We start from the raw sequence: 25,565 nt of genomic DNA on the forward strand, positions 1-25,565 counted from the left end.
TTATTGGTCAGATAAGTCACAAGACGTGGTTTGCGGAATCGATGAGCATGGGAGCACCCCGAGCCAAGATGTGCAGACACATCAGCAAACGGTCGTGCGCGCGATGGTGTTTTTCCGCGGCCGGGAGGCTGCCACAACACAAGGGGCAGCCGCTGCGGTCCATCGCCCTCAGCCACCCGCTTCTCCGTATGAAACACGGAGGCCCCCAGCGGGAGGCTCCCCAGCTGCTACACCAGGCGGTAAGAGCGTCGCCTCGATAACAGGGGCTGCGCTCGGCCCCAGCAGCCCGCAGCCGCGGTCCCTAGGCGGAGCCGCCACCAGCCGTTCAGACCCAGCCGTGCCTGGAGCCAAACACCCCACACCGGGGCTGGTGGGGCGGCTGCGCGGGGGGCGGGAGAGCTCCCGGGGGGCCCAGGGGCTGCGATCGAGACGGAGAAGCCGGGGGGAGCCGGGGAACCAGCGTTCCGCGTCCCTCGGCTCGTGGTGCCGCCGCCCCCCCCGGCCCCGCCGCTCACCGTCATAGTAATAACAGACTTTCTTCTTGCCGCCGCCCTGACTGTACGCCATGGGGCCGCCGGGAGGCTGAGGCCGAGCCGGGCGGGAGGGAGCTGAGCGAGCGTGAACTCGCGACGCCAGGGGCAGCGGCAGCAGCAACGCATCGACCCGACCATCAACAGCGGGGAAGGGGGGCGCGCCCACTCTGCGGCTGGGCTGGGGGGAGGGGGCTGGTGCGCGTCCCCTCGCCCCGCGTCCCTCGCTCCGTTCGCCCGCCGCCCTCCAGCGCTGGACGCGAAGCCGCGCGGAGAGAGCCCCCCACCTGGCCCGAACGGGAGGCGGTGGAAGGCGCCCCCGTTACAAAGGAAATGGGTATAGGGCTCCACCCTCCGCGTTACACAGTGGTACAGCCCGCCTGACTGCGCGAGGTAGCGGCCGACGCGCGCTCTCCCCCTCCCCACAATGAGGACAGCCTCTGCTCTGGCGCATGCGCGAAGCCCCCCTACGACCATCGGCTTGAATCGCGTCTCGTGCTCCAGGAGGAGGCGGGGTCTGCGCATCGCCCGCCGGCTGCCCCGTCTCACCCGCCATCCCCGGGGGAACAGCTCCCGCTGCACTCAGAGCTCCGCGTCTAGCGCCCCCCCGGGCTGGGCCCCACCAACCCCTCGGGGTGCAGGTGGCCCCGGTAGACAGAGCTGCTGGAACAATGTGCTACACGGTCCAGCTCCCTGCCTACCCCGCCCTGGCCCGTCGGCGGGAGGCAGAGCCACCCCCTGAGATCTGGGCTGGCACCAGCCGTGCGGGTCGGCAGCAAAACACAGCCCCTGGATTGGGATGGGGTGAAGCGGGGCCGCCCCCAGGACGGGTGTGGTAAAGCCAAAGATTTCAGCCCTGGGCAGGGGGCCTGTAACCTGAGCTCCACCGCCCAGGGCTGAAGCCATTGGGCCTGGGTGGTGGGGCATGGTCTTCAGGCCTAGGCCCCAGCAAGTCTAATGCCAGCCCTAGCAACCCCATTAAAATAGGATCATGCTCCACTTTGGGGTCCTAACTCACAGTTTGAGAACTGCTGCACTAGGGATACGCAACACTTGCTATCTCCAAAACAGCTGTACATGCACCACTGTATTTACTTCAGAGTGACCTGTTGTACAGACTGGTCATTAAGTCTGGCAAAAGGTTTACAGCTCTGCCACAGGCACCGACTTTCCAACGTGTTGGAGGGTGGTTGACCCCCCACCTCTTCCCACCCCCAGCTCCACCCTCCCTCTTCATGCCCCCACCCCACCCCTTTTCCCAAGCCCCCCTTCCTTCTGCCCTGTTCTGCCCCCAAGCACACCTTGTCCTTTCTCCTCCCTCTTCCCCCCAACCCCACAGCTTCCTGCATGCCACAAAACAGCTGATTGTGGCGGATGAGAGGGGGAAGTACTGATCAGCCAGGCAGGTGGGTGGAAGGCACTGGGGGGGGGGGGAAGAGGTGAGATGATAAGGGGGTTGCAAGGGGTGCTCAGTACCCACCACTTTGTTCCCCGTGAGTGCTACTGGGCTGGAGCATGCACAGAGTTGGCGCCTACGAGCTGTGCTTAACTTTACTCAGATGACCTTAGTGTGTAACATCAGCCATCAATAGATGTGTGCATATATATATATATATATATATATATATATATGCACACAAGTGGTAAAGGATACTCTAGGGAATTAACAAAGAAATAAAATAAAAATCTCAGTATAGATTTTACTTCAGTGACTGTCACAAGCTGTATCTGCAGTGTCCCTTTCCAAAATGCATGAGTGGTTCTCTTTTGAAGTATACTGTTATTGTGAATTCATGAAAACACTTCAGTTTCAACATGTGAATATTGTTCACTTTCATGAATGTCACTATTTTACATGTTTTCCAGCAAGAATAATTACTCATGAGGGTGCCCTGCTTATACCATGCTACATGAAATTACATGTGATGATTTTATATAAGAAAGCATTAAGTGGTTCTTTCATTCAGAGTAGTGTATTAGCTAACATTTTTCCAGGTATGATAACTGCACGTAGGCAGAGGGGTGCTTTATGCTTTTCCATTCAGAGTGCATTTAACGCTATCATAAAAGCTGTTCGATATGATAATTGTAATTGACACTGCTGTTATTCCCATGTAAGAGCATATAAATGTCTCTTATACCTAGGAAAAGCACGATCCCTACTTGTATGCACAGTAGGCATGATTTTACAAAGTAAAACGTTGCACAGCCAAGATCGAAACAGCCAAATTTTCCATTTCTGGAACTTTGTGATCAACTTGCCCCAACCCTCTGGTGACAGGACACACAGTAGGGTGGCCATAGAGGTCCAGAAGCAGGTTGCTATAGCCATTTGGAGCTTATCACTCCTGACCACTACAGGTCTGTTGCTAACCAGCTTGGTGTTGGCAAATTGAGGGTGGGGGCTGTGATGGTGGAGGTTTCTGAGGTGTTCAGGCATGTGATTTACCCAAAGGTGGTGAGCATAGACAATATCCCTGAAATAACTGATGGTTTTGAGTGAATGGAGTTTCTTACCTGCGCCAGGGCCATGGATATAGGACTCCTGTTCCCTGGACTGAGAGTTAAGCAGAATGCACAGCCTTCACACATAATGCCAAGATGAAATTTACAAGTGATATTGTTTAAAAATTGCAGACCATTTTAGCTTGGGGCGATACAGTTGCTGTGGTTTACTACCCTTGGTTTCTTAATCTTTTCAGGCATGCCACATTCTGGAGGACATAACAATCCTGGAGGTTCCTGACTGCAAAGGGGCATAGGAGCAACCCACCCATGTATACCAAAGATGTTTCCAAGCTCCTGGTAACTGAGCAACATATCTACAAATGGAATGGCTGGTGACTTACGGATGGAGGCCCGGAAGACATGCTCTTTCCCGAAATGTTACTACCCATCTGGAGTGCCTACTCTGGGAAAAAGTTTGCAGCTATCAGCACCCAGCATTGGGTCAAAATTCCTGGGGGGATTAACAGGGTGCTGTGCTAGCATCCACATGGTTTACTGCCTCCCTGTAAGCTGCTGAAGTCTCTCTGGGTTCATGCAGTTACCCGGGTGCAGCTATGGCTTATGATATCACCTGCTCAGACTATATCTACCTATGGACCACAAACACACACGGGACAATACAGACTCTCAGAGAACAGCCATCACCACCCCTCCCCCCTTTGCCAGCACATTTCTGGACTGCATACAACCCTCCCTGCCATATTTCAGACAGGATTTCCCCTCCCCCATACAGTTTACAGTGTAGCTTGATCAATTTGTACAGTGCGGCTTACTATAAGAGAAAGCAATATAAAAGTTCTTACTTTTAACACCAAAGCACATCTTTGTAAGAATGTGAGAGTATCCAGTAAAAATGTCATTGTATATGATTGTGTTACTGCTGTTTGCGCTTCCCGGTCTCCATTTTGAATTCGACATCGTGTTGGGGGTGGGTGGGAGATGTCAAGGCGCTAGCATGCATTCTGCCATGAGTGGCTACACGCTGCTATGGTGGTATGTAAACAAAATTGCATTGGGTCATAAACCGGAAATCCCTCTTATTCGTGTATTAATAACACTGGACATGGAGCCAGAAACTTATCAGATTCCAGGACTACTTCTGATTCTTCTGTTTCTCCTGGTGGTTCTGCTGTGGGCTTCTGTTCTGGAGGGGGATGGTCATCAAACAGCTACTCCATGTATGGACCCAGGATGGGCTGCAGCTGCTCCAGTGGTAAAGCTTCATTGGTCATTGGCATCAGCACCAGTCACTTTGCTAGCCTGATCCAGCAGCTGCTGGCTCCACTGTGGTGTATTAGATTTGGGGGTTAGAAGGTTGATCCTGGTTGATCAGGCTATTGTGAACTGTTGTTGGCTCAGTGCAGTACCCAGCACCTGGGCAAAGTCCTCATAAAAGAGGCAGGATGACAGGGAGTTCCCAGAGGTGTGGTTCTCATCCCTGGCTTTCCGATTGTCACTCTTGAGCCACATAATTTGCTCCCTGCACTGATCACCAGTCCATTTAATCCCCAATGCTGCTAGCTTGTCGGCTGTTTCTTGTTACACAGGTAATTTCTACTCTTACCAAAGTTGGACATTTTGCTCACCTCACACCAAAGATTTACCGGTATCTGACTGTAGTCCCATGACCAGGTAGCAGCACGCGTCGCAAAGAACTTCTTGTCGGTGGACATAGCCAACTCAGGAGAAGGTTCATTCTGCTTGCACTTCAGTGGTAGAATAAAATGGAAGGGTTACATACTGAGCAGCTGAACTTGAACCAGGGGGTTGCTTCCATTTCCTGGGAGTCGATTGGCCAGTATTGGGATAGAAATGGCAAGGAACACTGGCTCCTTGGAATAGCATTGGCAGACTCTCAGGACACAAGTCTCGGGACCTGGGCCCGAGCTACATCCACACTAACATGGAGTTTGGCCTGAGTCCCAGTGGGATTTGGGCTCAGACCTCTCCCCACCGGGTCCTGAAGGCATATTGGCATGAGTCTGACAGACTTGTGTACACACAGAAGGGGGATTTGGGCTTGAGCCTGAAATGACATTGCAATGTAGGCATACCTTTAGGAGCCTATCTCCAGGAGAGGGACTGGATTTAAGATACTCCACTTTGTGAATCACAGTGATTCACAAAGCCTGAGTTAGGCGTCCAGGCTTCCTATACAATGAATGGTGAGAGATAAGTGCCTAAGAATGAGAGCCATAAAAAGCCATTCTCTGCCTAAGCAAGCCAATAGGAGATGATAACAAGGTGTGTCTTAAGCCCTGTCCCTCTCCCAGAGATAGACTCCTTAAGGTTTGTCTATACTGCAATGTAAGCCAGACTCAGGCTCAAGCCCAAATCCCCCTTCTAGATGCCTAAAAGTTAGGTGTCGTGACATTGAGTCCCTTTGTGGATCTGAGCATTGCTGACTAAATTTAAGAATCCAAACTTAAGAGTTCATATTAGTCACCAAAATGAGGAGCCTGAATTTCAGAAGTGCTGAACACCCATTGATGTCAATAGGAGCTGCTGAGTGCTCAGCACTTTTGAAAATTTGGTCATAGATCTTGAGCCTAAATAAGGATTTAAGATCCTAAATTTAGGCAGCCAGTTTTAAAGTTATTTGTCAGGGTTTCTTGATTTATTGATTAGACACAGAACAGGTACGAGAAATATTCTGTAATCCAAACGAACACAATGTAATTCTCAGATGCCAACAGTACCTAAAAAGGCACCTGCATGGATACTTAGATGACACATCACCCGCCAAAATGTATAGCTTTTCAAATAGAAATAAGATCTTAGTGTTACTGTACAAGAGTTTGCCGGGGCTCGACCCTCTCCGGGGTGGCGGGGAGCCACACCGGCTTGCTAGACACTGGTGAGCTAGGGAAATTCGTCCGGCCATGGGGTCTCCCTCGGCAGTTTTTGCTGTAACCGGAAGAACACGGTAAGCCCGGCCCTGCTCAGGGTGGGCAATAATGCGAAGTCCGGAGCTCAGGCCCTCAGTCAGGACTGAGCAAGAAACGAGCACTAAGTATTAAGCCCAGGCCTTAGGTCGGGGCGGGGCAACAAACTCTGCGTCAGGAGCTCAGGCCCTCAGTCAGAGCTGAGCAACAATAGTACAAGGTACTTAAGCCCAGGCCCTAGGTCAGGGCGGGGCAACAAATGCTGAGTCAGGAGCTCAAGCCCTCAGTCAGGGCTGAGCAACAATAGTAGGCCCCAAGCCTCAAAAGGCCTGGGAGAGGGGGAGACTGCCACCCACGGGTCGGGTGGCAGGGGGGACGTAGGCCCTCCCTCTCCACTGCGTCCCAGCCCGGGGCCCTAACAGCAGCAGAAGACCCACTGCTTAGTCAGTGGGGATCCTGGCCGCAACACACTGACATAGGCTCTGGCAGTGCTGCAGACAGACTGGGGTCGGCTGCCCCCGGGCTACTTCCACACTCCCCCTCGGGGCCTACCTGGGTCCTGGTGTCAGCTTCTGGGGGATGCAGGACCATGGGTTCGTCAGGGCAGGGATTGATCGGCAGGCCCGGCGGCTCCTCCAGCTAGCGGGCACAGGGCAGGCCCGGCGGCTCCTGGTGGCTAGCTCTGGCCTGGTGGTCGGGGACGGGTGGCAGGCCAGCTCCCTCCCGCCCACGCTTCAAGCCATTCGGTGGAGCGCGGGTCCGCTGCTCTATCTCGGCGTCTACCTTTCCGCCACGCATCCTTCTGCGCCGGAGAACTGGCAGGATTTGGAGGCCAGGGTGGGTGAGCGGTTGCGGAGATGGACGGGACTGCTCCGGTGTCTCTCCCTGCGAGGGAGGGCGCTGGTGCTGAACCAGCTCGTCCTGTCCATGCTCTGGCACCGGCTCAACACCCTGAGCCCGACCCCGGGACTCCTGGCCAGGCTCCAGAGGATAGCCCTGGAGTTCTTCTGGCCTGGACTGCACTGGGTCTCTGCAGGGGTTCTGAGTCTTCCCCTGGAGGAGGGGGGACAGGGCCTGGTCTGCCTTCGTAGCCAGGTCCATGTCTTCCGCCTCCAGGCCCTGCAGAGGCTCCTTTATGGTGCAGGTAGTCCGGCATGGAGCACGTTAGCGCACGCCTTCCTCCGCCGCCTCCGAGGGCTCCGATACGACCGGCAGCTCCTTTTTCTTCACACGAGAGGTCTTCCGCGAGACCTCTCGGAGCTGCCGGTCTTCTACCAGGACCTTCTCCGGACCTGGAAGCTTTTCTCGGCGACCAGGTCCACTGTGGCCACCGAGGGCGCGGATCTCCTCGCGGAGCCCCTGCTGCACAATCCTGATCTCCGTGTGCAGGTGGCGGAGTCACCCTCGGTGAGCCGGAGGTTGGTCCTGGCGGAAACCACCAGGGTCGGAGACCTCCTGGACTACACCAGAGGGGACTGGGTGGATCCCCGCGCGCTTGGTCGGCGCATGGGGCTCTCCACCCTCGCGACCCCTCTGCGTGTACTCCAGGAGGTGGGCGCTGCATTGTCACCTCCTGCTCTCGGCTTCCTGTGGCGGGCCCTGCGGGAGGGCGCTCCCCGCCCACCCCTCACCCCGGGCCCTCCGGATCTTTTTATCGGGCCCCTGTTCCGTGAGCCCCCCCGGCTCCCCCGCTCCCATAATCCGAGCCGGCTGCGCGGTCTGCAGCCGGTCCGGTTTCGAACCGCGCCCAGAGACCACCTGTACACGCTCGTGCTCCACACGTTGCATCTCCTCACCCTCGTGTCCCGCCCCGACACCAAATGGCGGGACTATCTGTTACCTGTGGAGGGTGCGGAGCCCCGGTGGGCCAGCCTTTATTCCACCTTAGTTCCAAGGCCCGCCGGGGACATTGGTTGGCGGCTCCTTCACGGAGCCGTGAGCACGGGCGTGTACTTGGCGCGGTTCACCCCTATTCCCGAGGCCTGCCCGTTCTGTGGCATAAGGGAGACCCTGGCGCACGCTTACCTCGAGTGCGCCAGGTTGCAGCCCCTGTTCCGGCTCCTCCAGAACCTCTTGTTGAGGTTCTGGCTGCACTTTTCCCCACACTTGTTTATTTATGCACACCCTATCCGTGGCCCCACTAAGTCGCGAGACCTCCTCGTCAACCTCTTCCTGGCCCTGGCCAAACTTACCATTTACAATACCAGGGAGAGGATGTTGGACGAGGGGGTGCTCTGCGACTGTGGGGCCTACTTCCGTACCTCCTTGGTCTCACGTCTCTGGGCGGAGTTCCACTGGGCAGCGTCCGCTGGCTCCCTTGCCACCTTCGAGGAGCAGTGGGCGCTGTCCGGGGTTCTCTGCTCGGTGTCCCCATCCGGTTCCCTGATTTTGAACCTTTGACCGTCACCTTGCTCCCTGTTTTTTTATTAGTTGTCCCAAGTAATCATTTGGTACTGGGTCCAGTGGTCCCTCCCGCTAGGCTGGGGGAGGGGCCTTTAGTAGTAGGCGGGTGAGCCCGCCCACTTCCCGGTTCGCCAATACCGACTCGCTACAGTTACCCTAGTTAAATCTCATTTATCCATACAGAGGCCTAGTTAGGTCTTGTTCACCAAAAGATAGCTGTCCACAATGTATGCAAACCAGTTACAACATAAAAATATTATGAACCACCAGCCATGTTATATAAACAGCATTCTCTAACAAAAGTTCCTCACTGTAGATGTATGTTAAATATAAACCTAAGGCACACTGGGGTAGCAGTGGGGCCTGGATTTTTTTACTTCATGCTGTAGAAAAAGGAAACACAATGTGTCATTCCATGGTCAAATGCTGTATGCTACATATTTGCCATATAAACAATGCATGGCCCTATATCTAATTAAATGTGATCTGGGTAGAGAATACTCTTTGGAACCCCCTTTCAGGTAGTTGAAAGCAGCTATCAAATCCCCCCTCATTATTCTCTTCTGCAGACTAAATAACCCTAGTTCCCTCAGCCTCGCCTCATAAATCATGTGCTCCAGCCCCCTAATCATTTTTGTTGTCCTCCGCTGGACTCTTTCCAATTTTTCCACATCCTTCTTGTAGTGTGGGGCCCAAAACTGGACATGGTACTCCAGATGAGGCCTCACCAATGCCGAATAGAGAGGAATGATCACATCCCTCAATCTGCTGGCAATGTTCCTACTTATACAGCCCAAAATGCCGTTAGCCTTCTTGGCAACAAGGGCACACTATTGACTCATATCCAGCTTCTCATCCACTGTAACCCCTAGGTCCTTTTCTGCAGAACTGCTGCCTAGCCACTCGGTCCCTAGTTTGTAGCAATGCATGGGATTCTTCCATCCTAAGTGCAGGACTCTGCACTTGTCCTTGTTGAAGTTCATCAGATTTCTTTTTGCCCAATCCTCTAATTTGTCTAGGTCCCTCTGTATCCTATCCCTACCCTTCAACGTATCTACCCCTCCTCCCAGTTTAGTGTCATCTGCAAACTTGCTGAGGGTGCAATCCACGCCATCCTCCAGATCATTAATGAAGATATTGAACAAAAGCGGCCCCAGGACTGACCCTTGGAGCACTCCGCTTGATACCGGCTGCAAACTAGACATGGAGACATTGATCACTACCCGTTGAGCCCGACGATCTAGCCAGCTTTCTATCCACCTTATAGTCCATCCATCCAGCCCATACCTCTTTAACATGCTGGCAAGAATACTGTGGGAGACATATCAAAAGCTTTACTAAAGTCAAGGAATAACACGTCCACTGCTTTCCCCTCATCCACAGAGCCAGTTATCTCCTCATAGAAGGCAATTTGGTTAGTCAGGCATGACTTGCCCTTGGTGAATCCATGCTGACTGTTCCTGATCACATTCCTCTCCTCTAAGTGCTTCAGAATTGATTCCTTGAGGACCTGCTCCATGATTTTTCCAGGGACTGAGGTGAGGCTGACTGGCCTATAGTTCCCCAGATCCTCCTTCTTCCTTTTTTTAAAGATGGGGACTACACTAGCTTTTTTCCAATCATCTGGATCCTCGCCCAATCACCATGAGTTTTCAAAGATAATGGCCAATGGTTCTGCAATCACATCCGCCAACTACTTTAGCACCCTCGGATGCAGAGCATCCGGCCCCATGGATTTGTGCTCATCCAGCTTTTCTAAATAGTCCTGAACCACTTCTTTCGCCACAGAGGGCTGGTCACCTCCTCCCCATACTGTGCTGCCCAGTGCAGTAGTCTGGGAGCTGACCTTGTTCATGAAGACAGAGGCGAAAAAAGCATTGAGTACATGAGCTTTTTCCACATCCTCTGTCACTAGGTTGCCTCCCCCATTCAGTAAGGGGCCCACACTTTCCCTGACCACCTTCTTGTTGCTAACATACCTGTAGAAACCCTTCTTGTTACTCTTAACATCCCTTGCTACCTGCAAGTCCAAGTGTGATTTGGCCTTCCTGATTTCACTCCTGCATGCCTGAGCAATATTTTTATATTTCTCCCTGGTCATTTGTCCAATCTTTCACTTCTTGTAAGCTTCTTTTTTGTGTTTAAGATCAGCAAGGATTTCACTGTTAAGCCAAGCTGGTTGCCTGCCATATTTACTGTTCTTTCTACACATTGGGGTGGTTTGTTCCTGCAACCTCAATAAGGATTCTTTAAAATACAGCCAGCTCTCCTGGACTCCTTTCCCCCTCACATTATTCTCCCAGGGGATCCTGCCCATCAGTTCCCTGAGGGAGTCAAAGTCTGCTTTTCTGAAGTCCAGGGTCCTTATTCTGCTGCTCTCCTTTCTTCCTTGTGTCAGGATCCTGAACTTGACCATCTCATGGTCACTGCCTCCCAGGTTCCCATCCACTTTTGCTTCTCCTACTAATTCTTCCCTGTTTGTGAGCAGCAGGTCAAGAAGAGCTCTGCCCCTAGTTGGTTCCTCCAGCACTTGCACTAGGAAATTGTCCCCTACACTTTCCAAAAACTTCCTGGATTGTCTGTGCACTGCTATATTGCTCTCCCAGCAGATATCGGGGTGATTGAAGTCCCCCATGCAAACAAGGGCCTGTGATCTAGTAACTTCTGTTAGTTGCCTGAAGAAAGCCTCGTCCACCTCATCCCCCTGGTCTGCTGATCTATAGCAGATTCCCACCACGACATCACCCTTGTTGCTCACACTTCTAAACTTAATTCAGAGACTTTCAGGTTTTTCTGGAGTTTCATACTGGAGCTCTGAACAGTCATTCTGCTCTCTTACATACAGTGCAACTCCTCCCCAATGAGAAAATGAAGCCTGTGATCATTTGTAATTCCCACTGCTCTGCTTCTTCCATTCCAGCTTAGGATCCATTCATACCAGCACAGGCCATTAGGGAATAGTCCTGGATGCCTATGTGGACGGACCGTGCCTTGTGTCACCTAAAAACACAGCACAGATCACATTATTAACATGCATTTTGTCACAGATCCCTTTAAAGTTCCATGTCAGAAGCATATGTGAATGAGTCTAGGAGACAATTATTTGGTTCAATAATTGCCTGATATACACACTGTGTTTCTATCAACAATCATGAATGTAACAATAGTGCACAGTAACTGACTATTGCTGAATCAATGGTTTGTTGTAAGGAGTACTTTTACCTCTACTGTGTGGGGCTTTCTGGTACACCCCAAGCTGTATGCAGTCAAAACAGGCTTAGCTACACAGACCAATGTAATTCGCTGTGTGGGCACTCTTCCGCCATAATAAGAGTGGCTTCTTTTCATTTAGTGTAACCCCCTTCCAAAGTGACACAAGAGTGTCCACATTGAGAGTTATAGTTGTATAACTATATCAGTTTAAATTCACACTGTACCGTACACCACTATATTCCCATATACACAAACCCTCAGTCTCCCTGTTTCATGGCAATACCTCTTCGGGCCCAATTTTTTGATGCTTTGCAACCTGTGTATTTATTTACATCTTAGAGAAGTGAGTGAGTGTTGGTATAAAATGTTACTCTTCTGCTTTAATAGTATTTTATACATCTGTATCTCCATAGGGGCTTCCCATTGACTTTTTGCGCACCAATTATTCTATTTTATAGAAAGGACAGCCTTGGTGCTGGATATTATCTTTATTTCAGCCAGGTCTGAAATATTAAGATTTGGGGAATCATTCAGGTAAAATCTTACCTACTTTTGAGACATCATATCTTCTTCTCCTAAAGCTTTTGTCCCAACATGTTATGTTACGTGTAGTGAAGCTGCCATAAAGTCAAACTGATTACATGAAAGATGGGGAAGGGTCCCTTTTTTTTTCCCCATTAGAAACACAGACAAGTCACAGTTTCAGCTGTGGTATCTGAGATCCACTCTGCAATTCTAACAGGAAAATTGTACTCTGTGCAATTAAATGGGTAAGGTGGCCATTCTGTTATGTCAGTATGTGATTATATGGGGATACAATAGCATACAGTAGGTTTTAATTTATGCTCTACCTCTAGTCTACTACCTGTTAACTGGATAGCAGTTATTATTAACAAAGTCTCTTACAATGTTTTCCTCATTTCATCATATTTTTGTATTAACACTATAATTGTTTCCAGAGTGTTTCATTGTGCTAGGATGTTTATAGTAACAGATTTTACACTAGCTTTAAGCCTATATTTATTGGCAAAAATAAATGTATTCCTGGCTTCCAGCTTCATGCTGCTTCTAGTCAGTTTCACAACAGGGAGTGCGGGAGTGACGTGAAAAGTTTCACCTAAGGCACAATGGTCATGAATGCTCCAAGTAAACTGGAAAAAATCTTCCAGAAACACTGGGCTTTTCAAGCTTTTCCTTTCTTTGATGAAAAACAAATTCTGATTTTGTTTGAAAAAAAATCAGAGGTCAGCCCCGACAATAACCAGAAGTAGAAAATTGAAAACATTGTGGATAAATTGTTGGATTTAGGCCCAATTACATCAAAGAAGAATGCAAAGAATATATGCCACAAAAGTCAGACTTCATGTATATTCTATAGGCAGATCTCCTTCTTCTCCCTCTCAACCTCTTACAGTAGTGGAAAAACATCCAGAAAGCCAGCCACTAGTTAGCCAATCCTTTACTTAAATGATGCAAACCCCTGGATAGACACTTAAAACTGTTTATAGCTGCCTTAAATCAATGTATCTGAATTCAGTAGCTGACCAGATTAAGCTAAATCAATATAACACCCAGGAGCGCCGCCAGTTTTTCTGCCGCCCTAGGTGGCGGAAGGTCCCGCCCCGAAATGCCACCCCCCACAGACGTGGTGGAAGGTCCCGCTGTTGAAATACCGCCGCGGTCGCCGCCCCCCAAATTGTAGTGCCCTAGGTGACCGCCTAGTCGCCTAATGGGTTGCGTCAGCCCTGATAACACCCCCTCCCACCACCATCACCACCTGTAAACAGAGCTGCCCACTGTCCCTGTTAAGGATAACAGTCCACAAACTAGCAGGAGCCAGAGTGAGCCTGTTGACCTATTCCCAGGCCATAGTGGAATTACTTTTAAAATAAAACTAATCCATAATCAAACCCCAAACTTCTTTCCTGGCTTGCCCCCCAAACTTCCCCTGTTATACAGAAACCATTTTATCTTCTACACACTGACTGTTTGGGGGGAGTGTGGTGGGGGAATGGTTTTAAAGGGCCCCTAAATGTCTCTTACCTCCTCCACTAATCCTAGCTTTTTCCACAGATTCCCTTTGTACCGGGGGTGGATATCACCTCTCTTCAGGTGCTACCTAACAGGCTCACTCACACCCACATACTGTAAACACAGAAAACAAGGGAAGTTAAAGGAAGAGTACTGAAATGACCCCCTTATGCCTGGTCTACAGCAGGTAGGTTGATGTAAGCCACCTTGTGTCAACTTAGTTGCGCATGTGTCTACAGTTAAATTTGTCTCCCACCAATATAAGTACCCCATTACAGTGACGCAGTAACACCACCTTCCCAAGCACCATTCAGCCCTGGTTAATGGACTGATGTACTGATGTCGACACAGCAGGACTATAGACACTGTGTTATCTATATTTACCCTAACAGTCCTTCAGCAGCATTCCCAGAATACCTGACGCTGACCGCGCTGGTCATAATTGTGACCTTGACTTTCCAGGGGTCATGTAGACCAGAAGGTCCCTCTGCCCTTTAAAGCCCCATGAGTTTTTGAAATGCCTTTTCCCAATTGCCCAGCTTGGCGAGCACACCTAGCAGCTCTCCATCATTGTGTGTAACTGCCCAGCTTACCATGCTGGCTACATGCTTCACATACACTCTGGCTTGGAAGAGACAGTAGATATTGGATCTCCTGAGCCTGTGGGGAGAAGAGTCTGTGCAAGCACAGCTACCGACCAGTCATAGAAATGTGGACATCTACGAACAGATTGCACAGGGGATGCAGGAAAAGAGTATAACAGGGACCAGTAGCAATGCTGAGTGAAATTGAAGGACTATGTCAGTCATTCCAGAAGACCAGGCAGGCCAACAGTTGATCCAGTGCTGGGCCGCAGACCTGCCCCTTTTATAAAGAACTGCATGCATACTTGGTGGAGACCCCACTGTGATGGGTTCGCCCTGGGATGCCACCTGGAACTGGGGTACCACTGAGCTCTTTGACCCATCAGGCTGGGCTCTCTCTCTCACACTGTGCTGCTGTGACAAGTTGCAAAGCGCTCCAAGTTTGCTCTTTCACTAGCATTCACACAGGTAGGGATACCCCCAGCTGAAGTCACATGCAGGCTCTCTAACCAGCAGCCTCCCAGTCTAGGACCTCCCCTGGTCAAATACTGTCCTGCCCTGGTCAAATCTGGCCAGTACAGTATATGAGTTAAACACCCGGTCCGCCTCTCCCTCAATGTGAAGAGGACCATGCACACTTGTGGTAACCAAGCTGAGATTTTCCCCAGACCCTTTAGTCAAACGCACACTGATTGGGATTAAAACATAAAATAAGTTTATTAACTAAAAAGATAGATTTTAAGTGATAGCAAACAGATCAAAGCAGATTACCTAGTAAATAAACAAAACCGCAAACTGAGCTTAACATACTACATAGGTAAGATACGTATTGGTAAATTCTCACCCTGAGTGATAAACAGGCTAGCAGATTCTTAAGGCACAAGCTGCCTTGGCTTTGCAGCTTGGGTTTTCGTACACAGGCTAGCAATCCCGTAGCCTGGGACCATCACTTGCCCCCGTTCAGTCTTTATTCCTCAGGTGTTTCCAGGTGTGTTGATGTAGGGAGAGTGAGGTCCCATCATGATGTCATTTCCCCTCTTTTATATCTTCTTCCCACAGCAAAAGAGCTGTGACCTGGGTCAAAACAGTTCCCTTTGTGTAGTGCTATCTCTGAGAGGTTTCTCTTGTACACAGTTCCTGGGATAATCCTTGTGCTTGTGTGCATTTCCCCAATAAGCCATTAACATTGTTTGGCCTTTTTACTGTTGTACCCAAAAGGCTGCTTGTGGGAGTTTTCAGCCTCACAACATGTTTCAGTAACGCATACATAGGCAAAATTCATAACGTCACATATAATGATAACACATACAATCCAATGGGATATTAATATCTAACAGATCAAGACTTTTAGAATGATACCTCACAAGGCATACTTTGTTCAAAACCTATCCTAATTACATGACAGTGGTGAATATTGGGGTACTAGGGTGTCACATCCACCACTACTCGGCAAACTACTGTGAATACCTCTGAGGAGCCCAAGCCACAGGCCACAGGCAAAAACAATGAGGACAAGGAGGAGGAGGAGGATGGGGGACATGCAACCAGAGGGTCCAGCTATGCTGCGAGCCAGGACCTGTATGATACTCCACCACATTCCAGTCAGTTGCAGCAGTCGAGCATGGATGAGCCTGATGCAGGGAAAGGATACTCATAAGTGTGTACATTTCCCATTACAGTGATGGCACCCCCAACTCAACAGGACACAACAATTGACTTTTCATTAATTTACTTGTACTAGAGGAAGTAGCAGCATAACGCAGAGAAGTAGAGTTATCTGCTTTTCATTGCACGGTGGAGTTAGGCAAAGGGGGCCATGAGGAGCAGTTTTTTTATGTACACTGGGATGTCCCTTGAATCCTCCTGAGAGATCTCAAGAAACTTCCCTGGAGGTACTCTGCAATCCTTTCCTGAAGGTTTCTAGGGATGGCAGTCTTATTTCTTCCTCTGTGGAAGGACACTTTCCCATGCCAGTCAGTGATAACTTTGGCAGGCACCATGATAGTATACAGACACGAGCAGAAGCTGTGCTCTCTCTGCCTTTCTTACCCTCAGGAGTCAGATTTCAGGTAAAATCACTGTTGCATATGGCACCAGTATTCCATGCCATTGCCCTATACTCATTTCACACAACCGAGCAATTCCCTCCTCATTTCCCTCACCCCGGCAGCCCATTCTCACCATGGCTTATGCTGTGAATGGTGCTGTGCTCAAGCACTCTGCAGCGGAAGTGTCAATAAGCATGTCTTGTTTAAAACTTTAGGGCAGAGGTTCCCAAAGTGGGCGATACTGCCCCCTGGGGGGCGCTGGAACGATCCAGGGGGGCAGTAGTAACCTCGGGTGCAATTGGGGGGCGTTGAATAAAAATAAGGGGGCGGTGGAAGCATAAAGAAAGAAAAGAATATAAGAAAATTTTGAAAAACCGTTCGTACATATTTTATCTGCTGTGTAACATAGAGTTAAAGTTGTAGTGATTACTTTATTTTCCAAATAAATTCACAAATTATAACCGATCAGTTGTCAAGTCCACCAACAACTCTTAACAAGCAAGTGTTGGCAGGCGAGCATGTCGCGCATTGTCGGGAAGTCCAGCATGCATCGGCAGGAATATGTGCGTGTAATGACTTGTTTACAATACGATACTATAAATAGGCGACATGTATGAAATCTAATTTAGATTGTTTCTGAATTGTGTAAAAAGCAGTTAACAATAGTGCAATAAGAATTTAAAATTTTTTATTCATATTCGATACCTTCGATCTTTACGGATTACGGATCACACACAAAGCAAATTGTATTATTGTTGTTTCAATAAAACATCAATTTACACGCGAGTATTTTTATACATTTTCGTACATATCTACCGTACGGTTCTGTGTCTCTAGTGCTTACTAATAATAAAATCGTAGCAGGCTTGTGTCGGTACAGTACTATTTGAAGTGTATAGTCAATATATTTGTCATATTTTTTATTACAATATTAACGAAAACAGGGGAATGAAATCGTAAAAAAACTGTTAACATTTATTTATATCTATCGAATCATCTGTGTTAATTGGTAAATAAGGCGTGTGTTAATAAGGAACAATTATTTAAATAAGGGCAAACTAAATTAAAACTATTAACTGATTTTTAATTGCATATTGATTATTTTTAAATTAATTATTTCTTGATAAATTTAGTTTGATATTTGACAATTTAATATCAAATACATATATCTATTGCTGAGCAAAGAACAAAACCCAGTTTATTAGTTTCATTAGTATTTTAGTTTGGTTGTCTTTTGCCGTATTACGCAAAAAACGCTGTATACCAGATGTCGTGGGCGATATTCTAATAACACATCTTTCTTTACTATATTGTAGGATGTAGGTAGAAATATAGATACATAAAAGAACGCAAATTTGTCACCGCATCTTTCTGTTTGTTCACTTAAAGAAGGTAGATTTCCAGGGGGGCGCTGAGTAATTTTTTTTCTGAAAAGGGGGCGGTAGGCCAAATAAGTTTGGGAACCTCTGCTTTAGGGGAACAAGGGAAGGAGCTTCTGAATCTTAACTTTCACTTTGTGATGTGACTATACAGGCAATGGTACCTCTGTGTGTTTTATATACAACTTCTGCCATTGTGGCCTTGCGGGATTCCCGCTCCACACCCGTGCCAGATAAGGAGAAAGAAAAGGACCTGGGATGACCTGTTCAATGAGATCCTGCAAACTAGTGCTGCATCAAACCATGAGCAAAGGGCCTGGAGAGTGAATATTGCAGATACCCTGGAGAAGGAAAGAGCAGAGAGGAGAAAGGCCCAGGAGTCCCAGCAGGAAAAGGAGAGGGAGATGCACCAGAACATAATGTGACTTTTCCAGCAGCCAGCAAATGCTACAGACTCTTGTGGACCTAGTGGTTGAACAATCCAGGATTCACCTCCCTCTGCAGTCCCTGGAGAACTCCATTGTGGGACCTGCCTACATTCCTGCTCAACATTCCACATGGCATCAGGGGTTACTGCCCTACCCCTACACCCCAGGGGACATTAAAGACAACCACAGCTTCACAGACATCAACCATGGTTTTCACATGTGGGTGTATGTGTAGCTAAAATGGACATAAATGTCCTTTTCCTTTCATAAGTTCTGTTCTATTAATTTATTGAATTTGTAATGGATTAGCTTAAAATTGCATACTTTTTTCTTTTCACTGATTTTGTTACAGAATAAAATTCTATTATTTGGAACATAATTTATCTTTATTAGTTCACAACATATGCTGTAGAGTGCCTAGCCGTTCTGAAATTACCCACTTTACTTGTTACTGTACAGTGTGACAACTCATAGGATCAGTGACATAGTAATAATCATAAATGTACAGCAAGTTCCACAAAATTAATAGCTGTATTGACAGTGTTATAGTGATACATGTACACCAAACATTACATAGTTCCTAATAGGCCTCAAAGCAACAGGGCTAGACAGAGCACAGTACACCATGATGCATTACTGTGACTGTTAAAGTGCTCTTTCAAAGCTTCCCTGAGCTGTATTGCTCCGTGTTGAGCTCTTGTATTTGGCTGTTCAAACTCAAACAGCCTCTCCACCTCCATCCTAGCAGCAACTTTCCCCCCTTTGTTTCACAGATATTATGCAGAATACCACAGGCAGCTATAATGGTTGTAATATTTTTCTCACTGAGATCCAGTCCTGTGAGTGAACAATGCCACCATCCCTTCTAATCACGAAAAGCATGTTAAATGGTCATTCTGCACCTGCGTTGGCAGATGAATCTCTCCTTGGTGCTGTCGAGGTGTCTGGTGTATGGCTTCAAGAGCAAGGGGAGCAAGGGGTAGGCTGGGTCCCCCAGGAACACTATTGGCATTTCAACATTCCTAATGGTGATCCACCGATCAGGAAAGAAAGTCCCTACTTGTAGCTTTCTGAAAAGTCCTGTGTTCTTAATGATGTGAGCATCATGCATCTTCCCTGACCAGCCCACATTGATATTGATGAAGCATCCCCAGTGATCCATCAATACTTGCGTAACCACAGAAAAATAACCCTTTTTGTTGGCATACTCTGTGGCAAGGTGGTCTGGTGCCAAAATAGGGATGTGTGTGCACCATCTATTGCTCCCCCACTGTTCAGGAACCCCACTGCTGAAAGTCCATCCATTATGTCCTGCACATTGCTGAGAGTCACAGTCTTGTGTAGCAGAAGACAATTAAGAGCCCTGCATACTTGCATGACAACAGTCCCCACAGTGGATTTTCAAACTCCAAAATGATTTTCCACTGACCGGTAGCAATCTGGTGTTGCACCTTTCCACAGTGCGATCACCGTTCACTTCTCCACTGTAAGTGCAGCTCTCATTTTGGTGTCCCTGCATTGGAGAGCTGGGGTGAGCTCAATGCACAGATCCAGGAACGTGGTCTTGCGCACCTGGAAGTTCTGCAGCCACTGCTCATCATCCTAAGCCTGCATTATGATGCAATCCCACCAGTCAGTACTCCTTCCTTGGGACCAGAATTAGTGCTCCACCATCTGCAGCTGCTCCCTGAAAGCCACCTTGAATTGATACTCGCTATGTCCCACAGCATTCTGTCCTCCGTCCTTCCGTTCCCTTGCTGATTCGGGTCTTGTTGCAGTTCTGCAAATACCTGAGGATCGTGAGTCCTGTGCTTGCAACCCTTATGACAAATAGTGCAGAGCTCTGCAGGCGCCACACTTCTATCAGAGGAGGGCAGCGAGGAGGGCCGCATGGGTTTGTGGGATTTTGAAAAAAAGGTGCAAAAAAATTATGTGCTAGAGATGACATTATGGGATGGAGATTGTTGTACACTGGGAAGATGACCCCTTGCTCCCTGTCGTCCCTGTTTGATTCTTTTCAGCCCCGGCATGCACTACCCAAAAAGACAGTGCACTGGATGGGATACCTATCCATCATGAACTGCACTGTGCATTGATACAAGCACTCCTGGTGAGTATGTGCACCACCAACACCAGAAGCCAAGTATGCACATGCACAAGCGATGTACTAACTGCAGCAGCTTTATGCAGATGCAACTTGCATGGACCAAAGTTTGTAGTGTAGCCAGGGCCTGAGACCACAGTGTTGTCAACCTTCTCCCAGGGCAGGGGACAGACTGGCAGCAAAGGAAATGGGAAGTAACAATGCATAGATTGGACTGTAGGAGAACACTGGAAAACAAATGGTCCTCTCTTAATAGGACTATGGGGCCAGTGATAACAGAAACTGGTCCCATGAAGAGGAAATGAGGCCTTCATTGTACAGCCATTTCCCCAATGAAGTCATTACATATTGAATATCAAAAGTCAGAGGAACAATCATTAGAAAAATTATAAAGGATAAAGTCCTGCATGTTAGTTTTGTCTTTTCTGTAAATACAGTACTTGCTACCATTTTTACTGGATTAATAAGAGACTAGTCTGTTGGGCCTTATCCCTTAGTCACAATCTGAAAGTATGTCTTATGTTATTTTAATACTGTAACAATAGCTTAGTGCAAATGCAGGCGCTAACAGAACACATTAATTCTTGTGTCTATGGTGAGGATTTCAATGATTTCTCTTTGAGGGTAGGCTAGTATATTCCCTTACATATCTAATATTTCCTGGTGGTTTTTGCTTGTGTATGGCAACATGATACATCAACAGTATATTTTGCTAGGGGCCACAATATCTGCCCCTTGAATTGCTCCTGTAATTGCCTGAAGCCAGTTCCCTGTACATTTGTGTGTCTGACAGTCTGATGGCCTAGAAAAGTCTGTGTGCAGTGTACAGCACAGTTCAGAGATTGTGTTTATACAGAGCAGTGAAATAGTTTGCAAAAGCCCTGATGCATCTTTTTTTTGCTCTTTCAGCATAAGTGTTTTAAAAAGCATAGTGATCACTAATAAATACCATTTTAAAATTAATATTAAAGTGAATAGACAAGAGATCCAACAGGCAGGTGGGATTTGAAAAACCAAGATGATAAAGTTACACTATAGTAATAATCAGGGTATTGTAATTTGTCTCCTCAAATGACTTTAGAAAACTTCAGCAGTCCATTAGGAAATGGGGCAAAGTCACTTTCATAAGGACTTATATGGGTCTTGCTGGCTTTTGAGGTTGAAAATAATGGCTCTCAATAACTATCTGAGTGTCCCATATTTTTAAATCTTCCAAGATGGTTTACTTGATTGCTAAAGAAGATGGCTATAAATTATGCTGACTTTCAACAAAATGAATGAATGATATTATGTCTGATGATGCCTCAGGGAAAAGGTAGGCATGTTTTTAAATTAGGAAGCCTTGCAGATGGGTGTGATTTGAAAGATCTACAAAAAGTAACTATCCATCAGATAACATCTCTTTCCCAGAGCCTGAGATCATCATATAAAGCTTGTTATATTGTCTATTATTTCTGTTTTTGCTTTGTTTTATCTATTCTCAAGCTATATACCAGATTTGGGGAAAAATAGACTAAGGGACATGTGGGAAAACGGCCAGACTGATCATCTCAATGTAAAAACCAAATTTCCAAAAATCCACTACCTGACAATCACTAGTGTTAGATGATAGTTTTCTGAGCAGGCAGCTAACTTTCTGAAAGAGGTTGAAAGGCAGGCAAGTAAGACTAGACATTGGAAGTTTTGATTTTTAATGGGAAGAAATGTTTTGAACCATTAACTATCTCCATCCAGTTTGTCTGGATTTGTATTTGGCATTCCTGTTTCTAACTAAATGGAGTCAGATTTGGCCCTAAGGAAAGACATACAAGTTCAACTTCTTACTAATAACCATCATGAAGGACAGAAGTCCATTGTGAGCAGACAATACTTTTATTGCTTTCAACCCTATCTTCTAAATCTCACCAGATTTATGAACACAAAGGCAGAACCTTGGCCTCTGCTCTGACCGCACTACAAAGGGGCCACTATACTGTCCTAACAAGGCAGTTGGGGATATGTCAGCTCTATAGCCTCTGTTCTCAGCCCCACAGTGAAAGAGATTTGTCACTGGTTGGAGCACCTTGTGTTCCAGCAATCTCCAATTGATTAACAGCCCCAAGGGGTCATTACAGCGGGTAAAAGTTAGAGCAGCCCTTGGGCTGCTGAAACTTGTACTAGCAGATGAACCGGCCCTCAGGATTGAGAGAATAAAAAGGTGGCCCTAAAACCTTGGGTGTTGTGCCATGCACGGCTTTGCTGAACCCAAAGCTCTGGCCCATGGACTAAAATTAAATTAAATAAATAAATAATGGAGATATCCTATCTCCTAGAACGGACCTTGAAAGGTCATCGAGTCCAGCCCCCTGCCTTCACTAGCAGGACCAAGTACTGATTTTGTCCCAGATCCCTAAGTGGCCCCCTCAAGGATTGAACTCACAACCCTGGGTTTAGCAGGCTGATGTGCAAACCACTGAGCTATCCCTCCCCCCAGAAATTCTGTTCTGTTATTTCCCATGTCATTCCCCTACACAGTTAGGTTGACATAGACTACAGTTAGGTTGACATAAACTGCCTTACATTTGACCTAATAATGAATGTGTCTACACTACCAGGTCCCTCCGCCAACATTACTCACCTGCTATGTTGATTGATTCACCTCCACAAGAGGCGCAGTGCTTAATTTGATGTTGTTAGGTCAACACAGAGGCAGCAGAGACACTGCATTGATTACTTCAACTTTACTGGCCTCCAGGTTTCGTCCCACAATGCTTCACTGTGACTGTTCTGGTAAATGTTTTTAACTCTGCTGCACAGCAGCCAGATACACAATAAACAGCCCCTCCCCTGTTAAAGAACTTCGGCAGGTGTACCAGAAGGCAAGGGAGGTGAACAGCTCTATAAGAAGTTGGATGGAATTTTTCAGTGGCAACCCCACCAGAATCCCCAAGAGCAGTGTGGATACCTCTGAGGTTTCGGAATCCTGGACTAGCGCAAGCAATGCTGAGGAGGTGGTCTTGGACAAGAAAGAGGAGGAGGAGGCGGAGAATGGGAGACAGGTGAGCGGGGATCCATTGTCCCGGAGAGCCAGAAGCAATTTGTAACCCTGGAGAGTCCACCCAGTTGCAGAACAGCCACATGTCCGAATGTGATTCCGGGGAAGGAACATCATGTGAATATGCAATTCCAAGTAATATTTTGGGGTCATGTGTCCTTATATTCTATTTTTAAATTAAAATTAACAAGGTCAGGTGGTGTGGCTATTTGCTCCCCAGTGGCCATACCAGCTAGGCAGAGGGTGCCCCACAAAAAAGACTGTTTATGTACACAGGGCTGGCCTGGGAATCATCCAGAGAGATCTCCAGGAAACGTTCCTGGAGATACTCTGGAATCTATTGCAGAAAGTTTCTGGGGAGGGCTGCCTTATTTCTTCCACCATGGTAGGACACTTTCCCATGCCACTCCCGTATTAATTCAGCTGGCATCCTTGCAGTAGACAGCATAACAACTTGGCCTGTACCTGGATTCTTGCAGCATCTATTCCAAGGGTCGGCAACCTTTCAGAAGTGGTGTGCCGAGTCTTCATTTATTCACTCTAATTTAAGATTTCGCGTGCCAGTAATACATTTTAACATTTTTAGAAGGTCTCTTTCTATAAGTCTATAATATATAACTAAACTATTGTTGTATGTAAAGTAAATAAGGTTTTAAAAATGTTTAAGAAGCTCAATTGAAAATTAAATTAAAATGCAGAGCCCTCCGGACCAGTGGCCATGAGCCAGGTAGTGTGAGTGCCACTGAAAATCAGCTCGCGTGCCACCTTCAGCACGCGAGCCATAGGTTGCCTACCCCTATCTATTCCCCTACCCCCTCTGTTACCCTTAGGAGAGTAATATGAGTTAGGGTCACCTAGGGGAGACAGTGGTAGTTTTCATTTCAACTGTTCAGATCTCAAACAATAGTGCCATTGGGCATTTCTGCTCCTTCACCCCTGGTTTCCAAAACATGGCTGTAGTTTGGGTGGGAGGGGTCACCATTGACGTTTGTAACTGCAAGCCTCGGGTGACAGTTAGCAGCAGTGACACTGGGATAGGGGGCAGGGCGGGAAAAGGAAATTTTGTAGTGCCCGCTTGCTGCTGCAAGCAACCCTGCCTCTCCGGCTCAGCCTCTGCCAAGGCTTGCAGTTTGGGATGGTCAACGCTGGTCAGGGCTGGCTTTAGGCCGATTCAGCCAAATCGGCTGAATCGGGCCCCGCGCTAAGAGGGCCCCGTGCCGCAGCTCTCCACCCCGCCCCCAGCTCACTTCTCCCTCCTCCCCTCTCCTGAACACTCCGCCCCCCTGCTCCTCCCCCTCCCCTGCTTCCCGCGAATCAGAGGTTCGCGGGAAGTCTGAAAAGAAGCAGGGGCAGGCAGGCAGCACCAGGTAAGCTGGGGGGGGGGGCGGGGGGCGCGAGAAGGGCTCCGGGGAGGCGTGGCGCGGCCAAGTCCAGCCCCGGCCAAGCAGCTCACTCTGGCCCCGGTTCTGTCCGAGTGCGCTGGCCCGGCCCCGGCTGAGCACCCCCGGCCTCAGCGGCTCTGACCCGGCTCGGCTCCGGCCCTGCCCCCGCATCTCGGCTCTGGCCAGGCCCCCGTGGTGCGGCTTGGCTCCGGCCAGGCCGGCGCGGCTCGGCTCGGCCCGCCCCCCGCGGCTCGGCTCTGGCCTGGCCTCTGCGGCGCGCCTCGGCCCGGTCCGGCCCCCGCGGCGCAGCGCGGCTTGGCCCGGCCCCCGCAGCCAGGCCTGGTCCCCCGGCCGAGCACCCCCGGCCTCAGCGGCTCTGACTCGGCTTGGCTCCGGCCCGGCCTGGCCCCCACGGCGCGGCTCGGCTCCGGCCCCCACAGCTCGGCTCTGGGCCGGACCCAAGCCCCGCGACCCTGGCCGGAGCTCTGGACGGAACGCGGCCCGAGGCAAGCCCCGCCCCCAGGAATCTGGCCCCGCTCTTGCTAAAGCCGGCCCTGACGCTGGTCCCTGATCTCCAGACAATGTCCATGTTACAGCCGTGGGCTGCCCACCCACTGTTGCTGATGGTCTGGCACCCAACCCCCAGGGCCATACTTACCATGCCTGGTACAGCAAACCGGTTCAATGAATACCTTGTGTAAATGAAAATGTTCTTCCTTGTACTTCTGTGAAACAAGGGGAGTGATTTTATATAGCATCACTACACTAGACCCTGGGTCTGCACTGACAATGCTTGCTTTGTGCTTTCCATGGCTTACAGCTGAAAGCGTGGCCTTCAGCTCTTCCTCCACACCAGCAGAGAGGCTGTCCTAGATTAAAAGAAGGCATGAGAGAACATGTGATGACAAATTTAATAAGATTATGAACACCTCTGGGCCAGCGGACACCAAGCAGAGAGCATGGAGGACTTCTCTCTCTGAAAAACAGGACATGGACATTGTGAGCAGAAGAGCAGCCCAGGATCATGAGTGTTGCA

The 25,565-nt window shown here is 48.6% G+C and overlaps 1 protein-coding gene and 1 long non-coding RNA gene across 4 annotated transcripts in view; one reads left to right on the forward strand and one right to left on the reverse strand.

The window, feature by feature from the left end:
* The window catches only part of HDAC2 (histone deacetylase 2), a 47,570-nt gene extending 46,431 nt beyond the window's left edge, over positions 1–1,139 (reverse strand). Inside the window, exons 1-2 of one of the 3 annotated variants that reach the window (XM_065588330.1) lie at positions 966–971; positions 516–725 (exon numbers count right to left, since the gene is read on the reverse strand). In XM_065588330.1, coding sequence (XP_065444402.1) covers positions 516–567 — 52 coding nt within the window. In that variant the 5' untranslated portion in view covers positions 568–725; positions 966–971. Of the gene's footprint in view, positions 1–515; positions 787–817 lie in introns of those variants that run through there. The other 2 variants (XM_042857705.2, XM_005287583.5) reach the window with 2 other exon arrangements.
* LOC122174435 (uncharacterized) lies at positions 79–3,902 on the forward strand. Its single transcript, XR_006176225.2, has 2 exons — positions 79–239; positions 3,233–3,902. It is a non-coding gene; the product is annotated as an uncharacterized LOC122174435 (long non-coding RNA).
* Positions 3,903–25,565: the final 21,663 nt, after the last annotated feature.

The sequence above is a fragment of the Chrysemys picta genome, chromosome 3 (assembly GCF_011386835.1).
Source record: "Chrysemys picta bellii isolate R12L10 chromosome 3, ASM1138683v2, whole genome shotgun sequence".
Lineage (NCBI taxonomy): Eukaryota > Metazoa > Chordata > Testudines > Emydidae > Chrysemys > Chrysemys picta.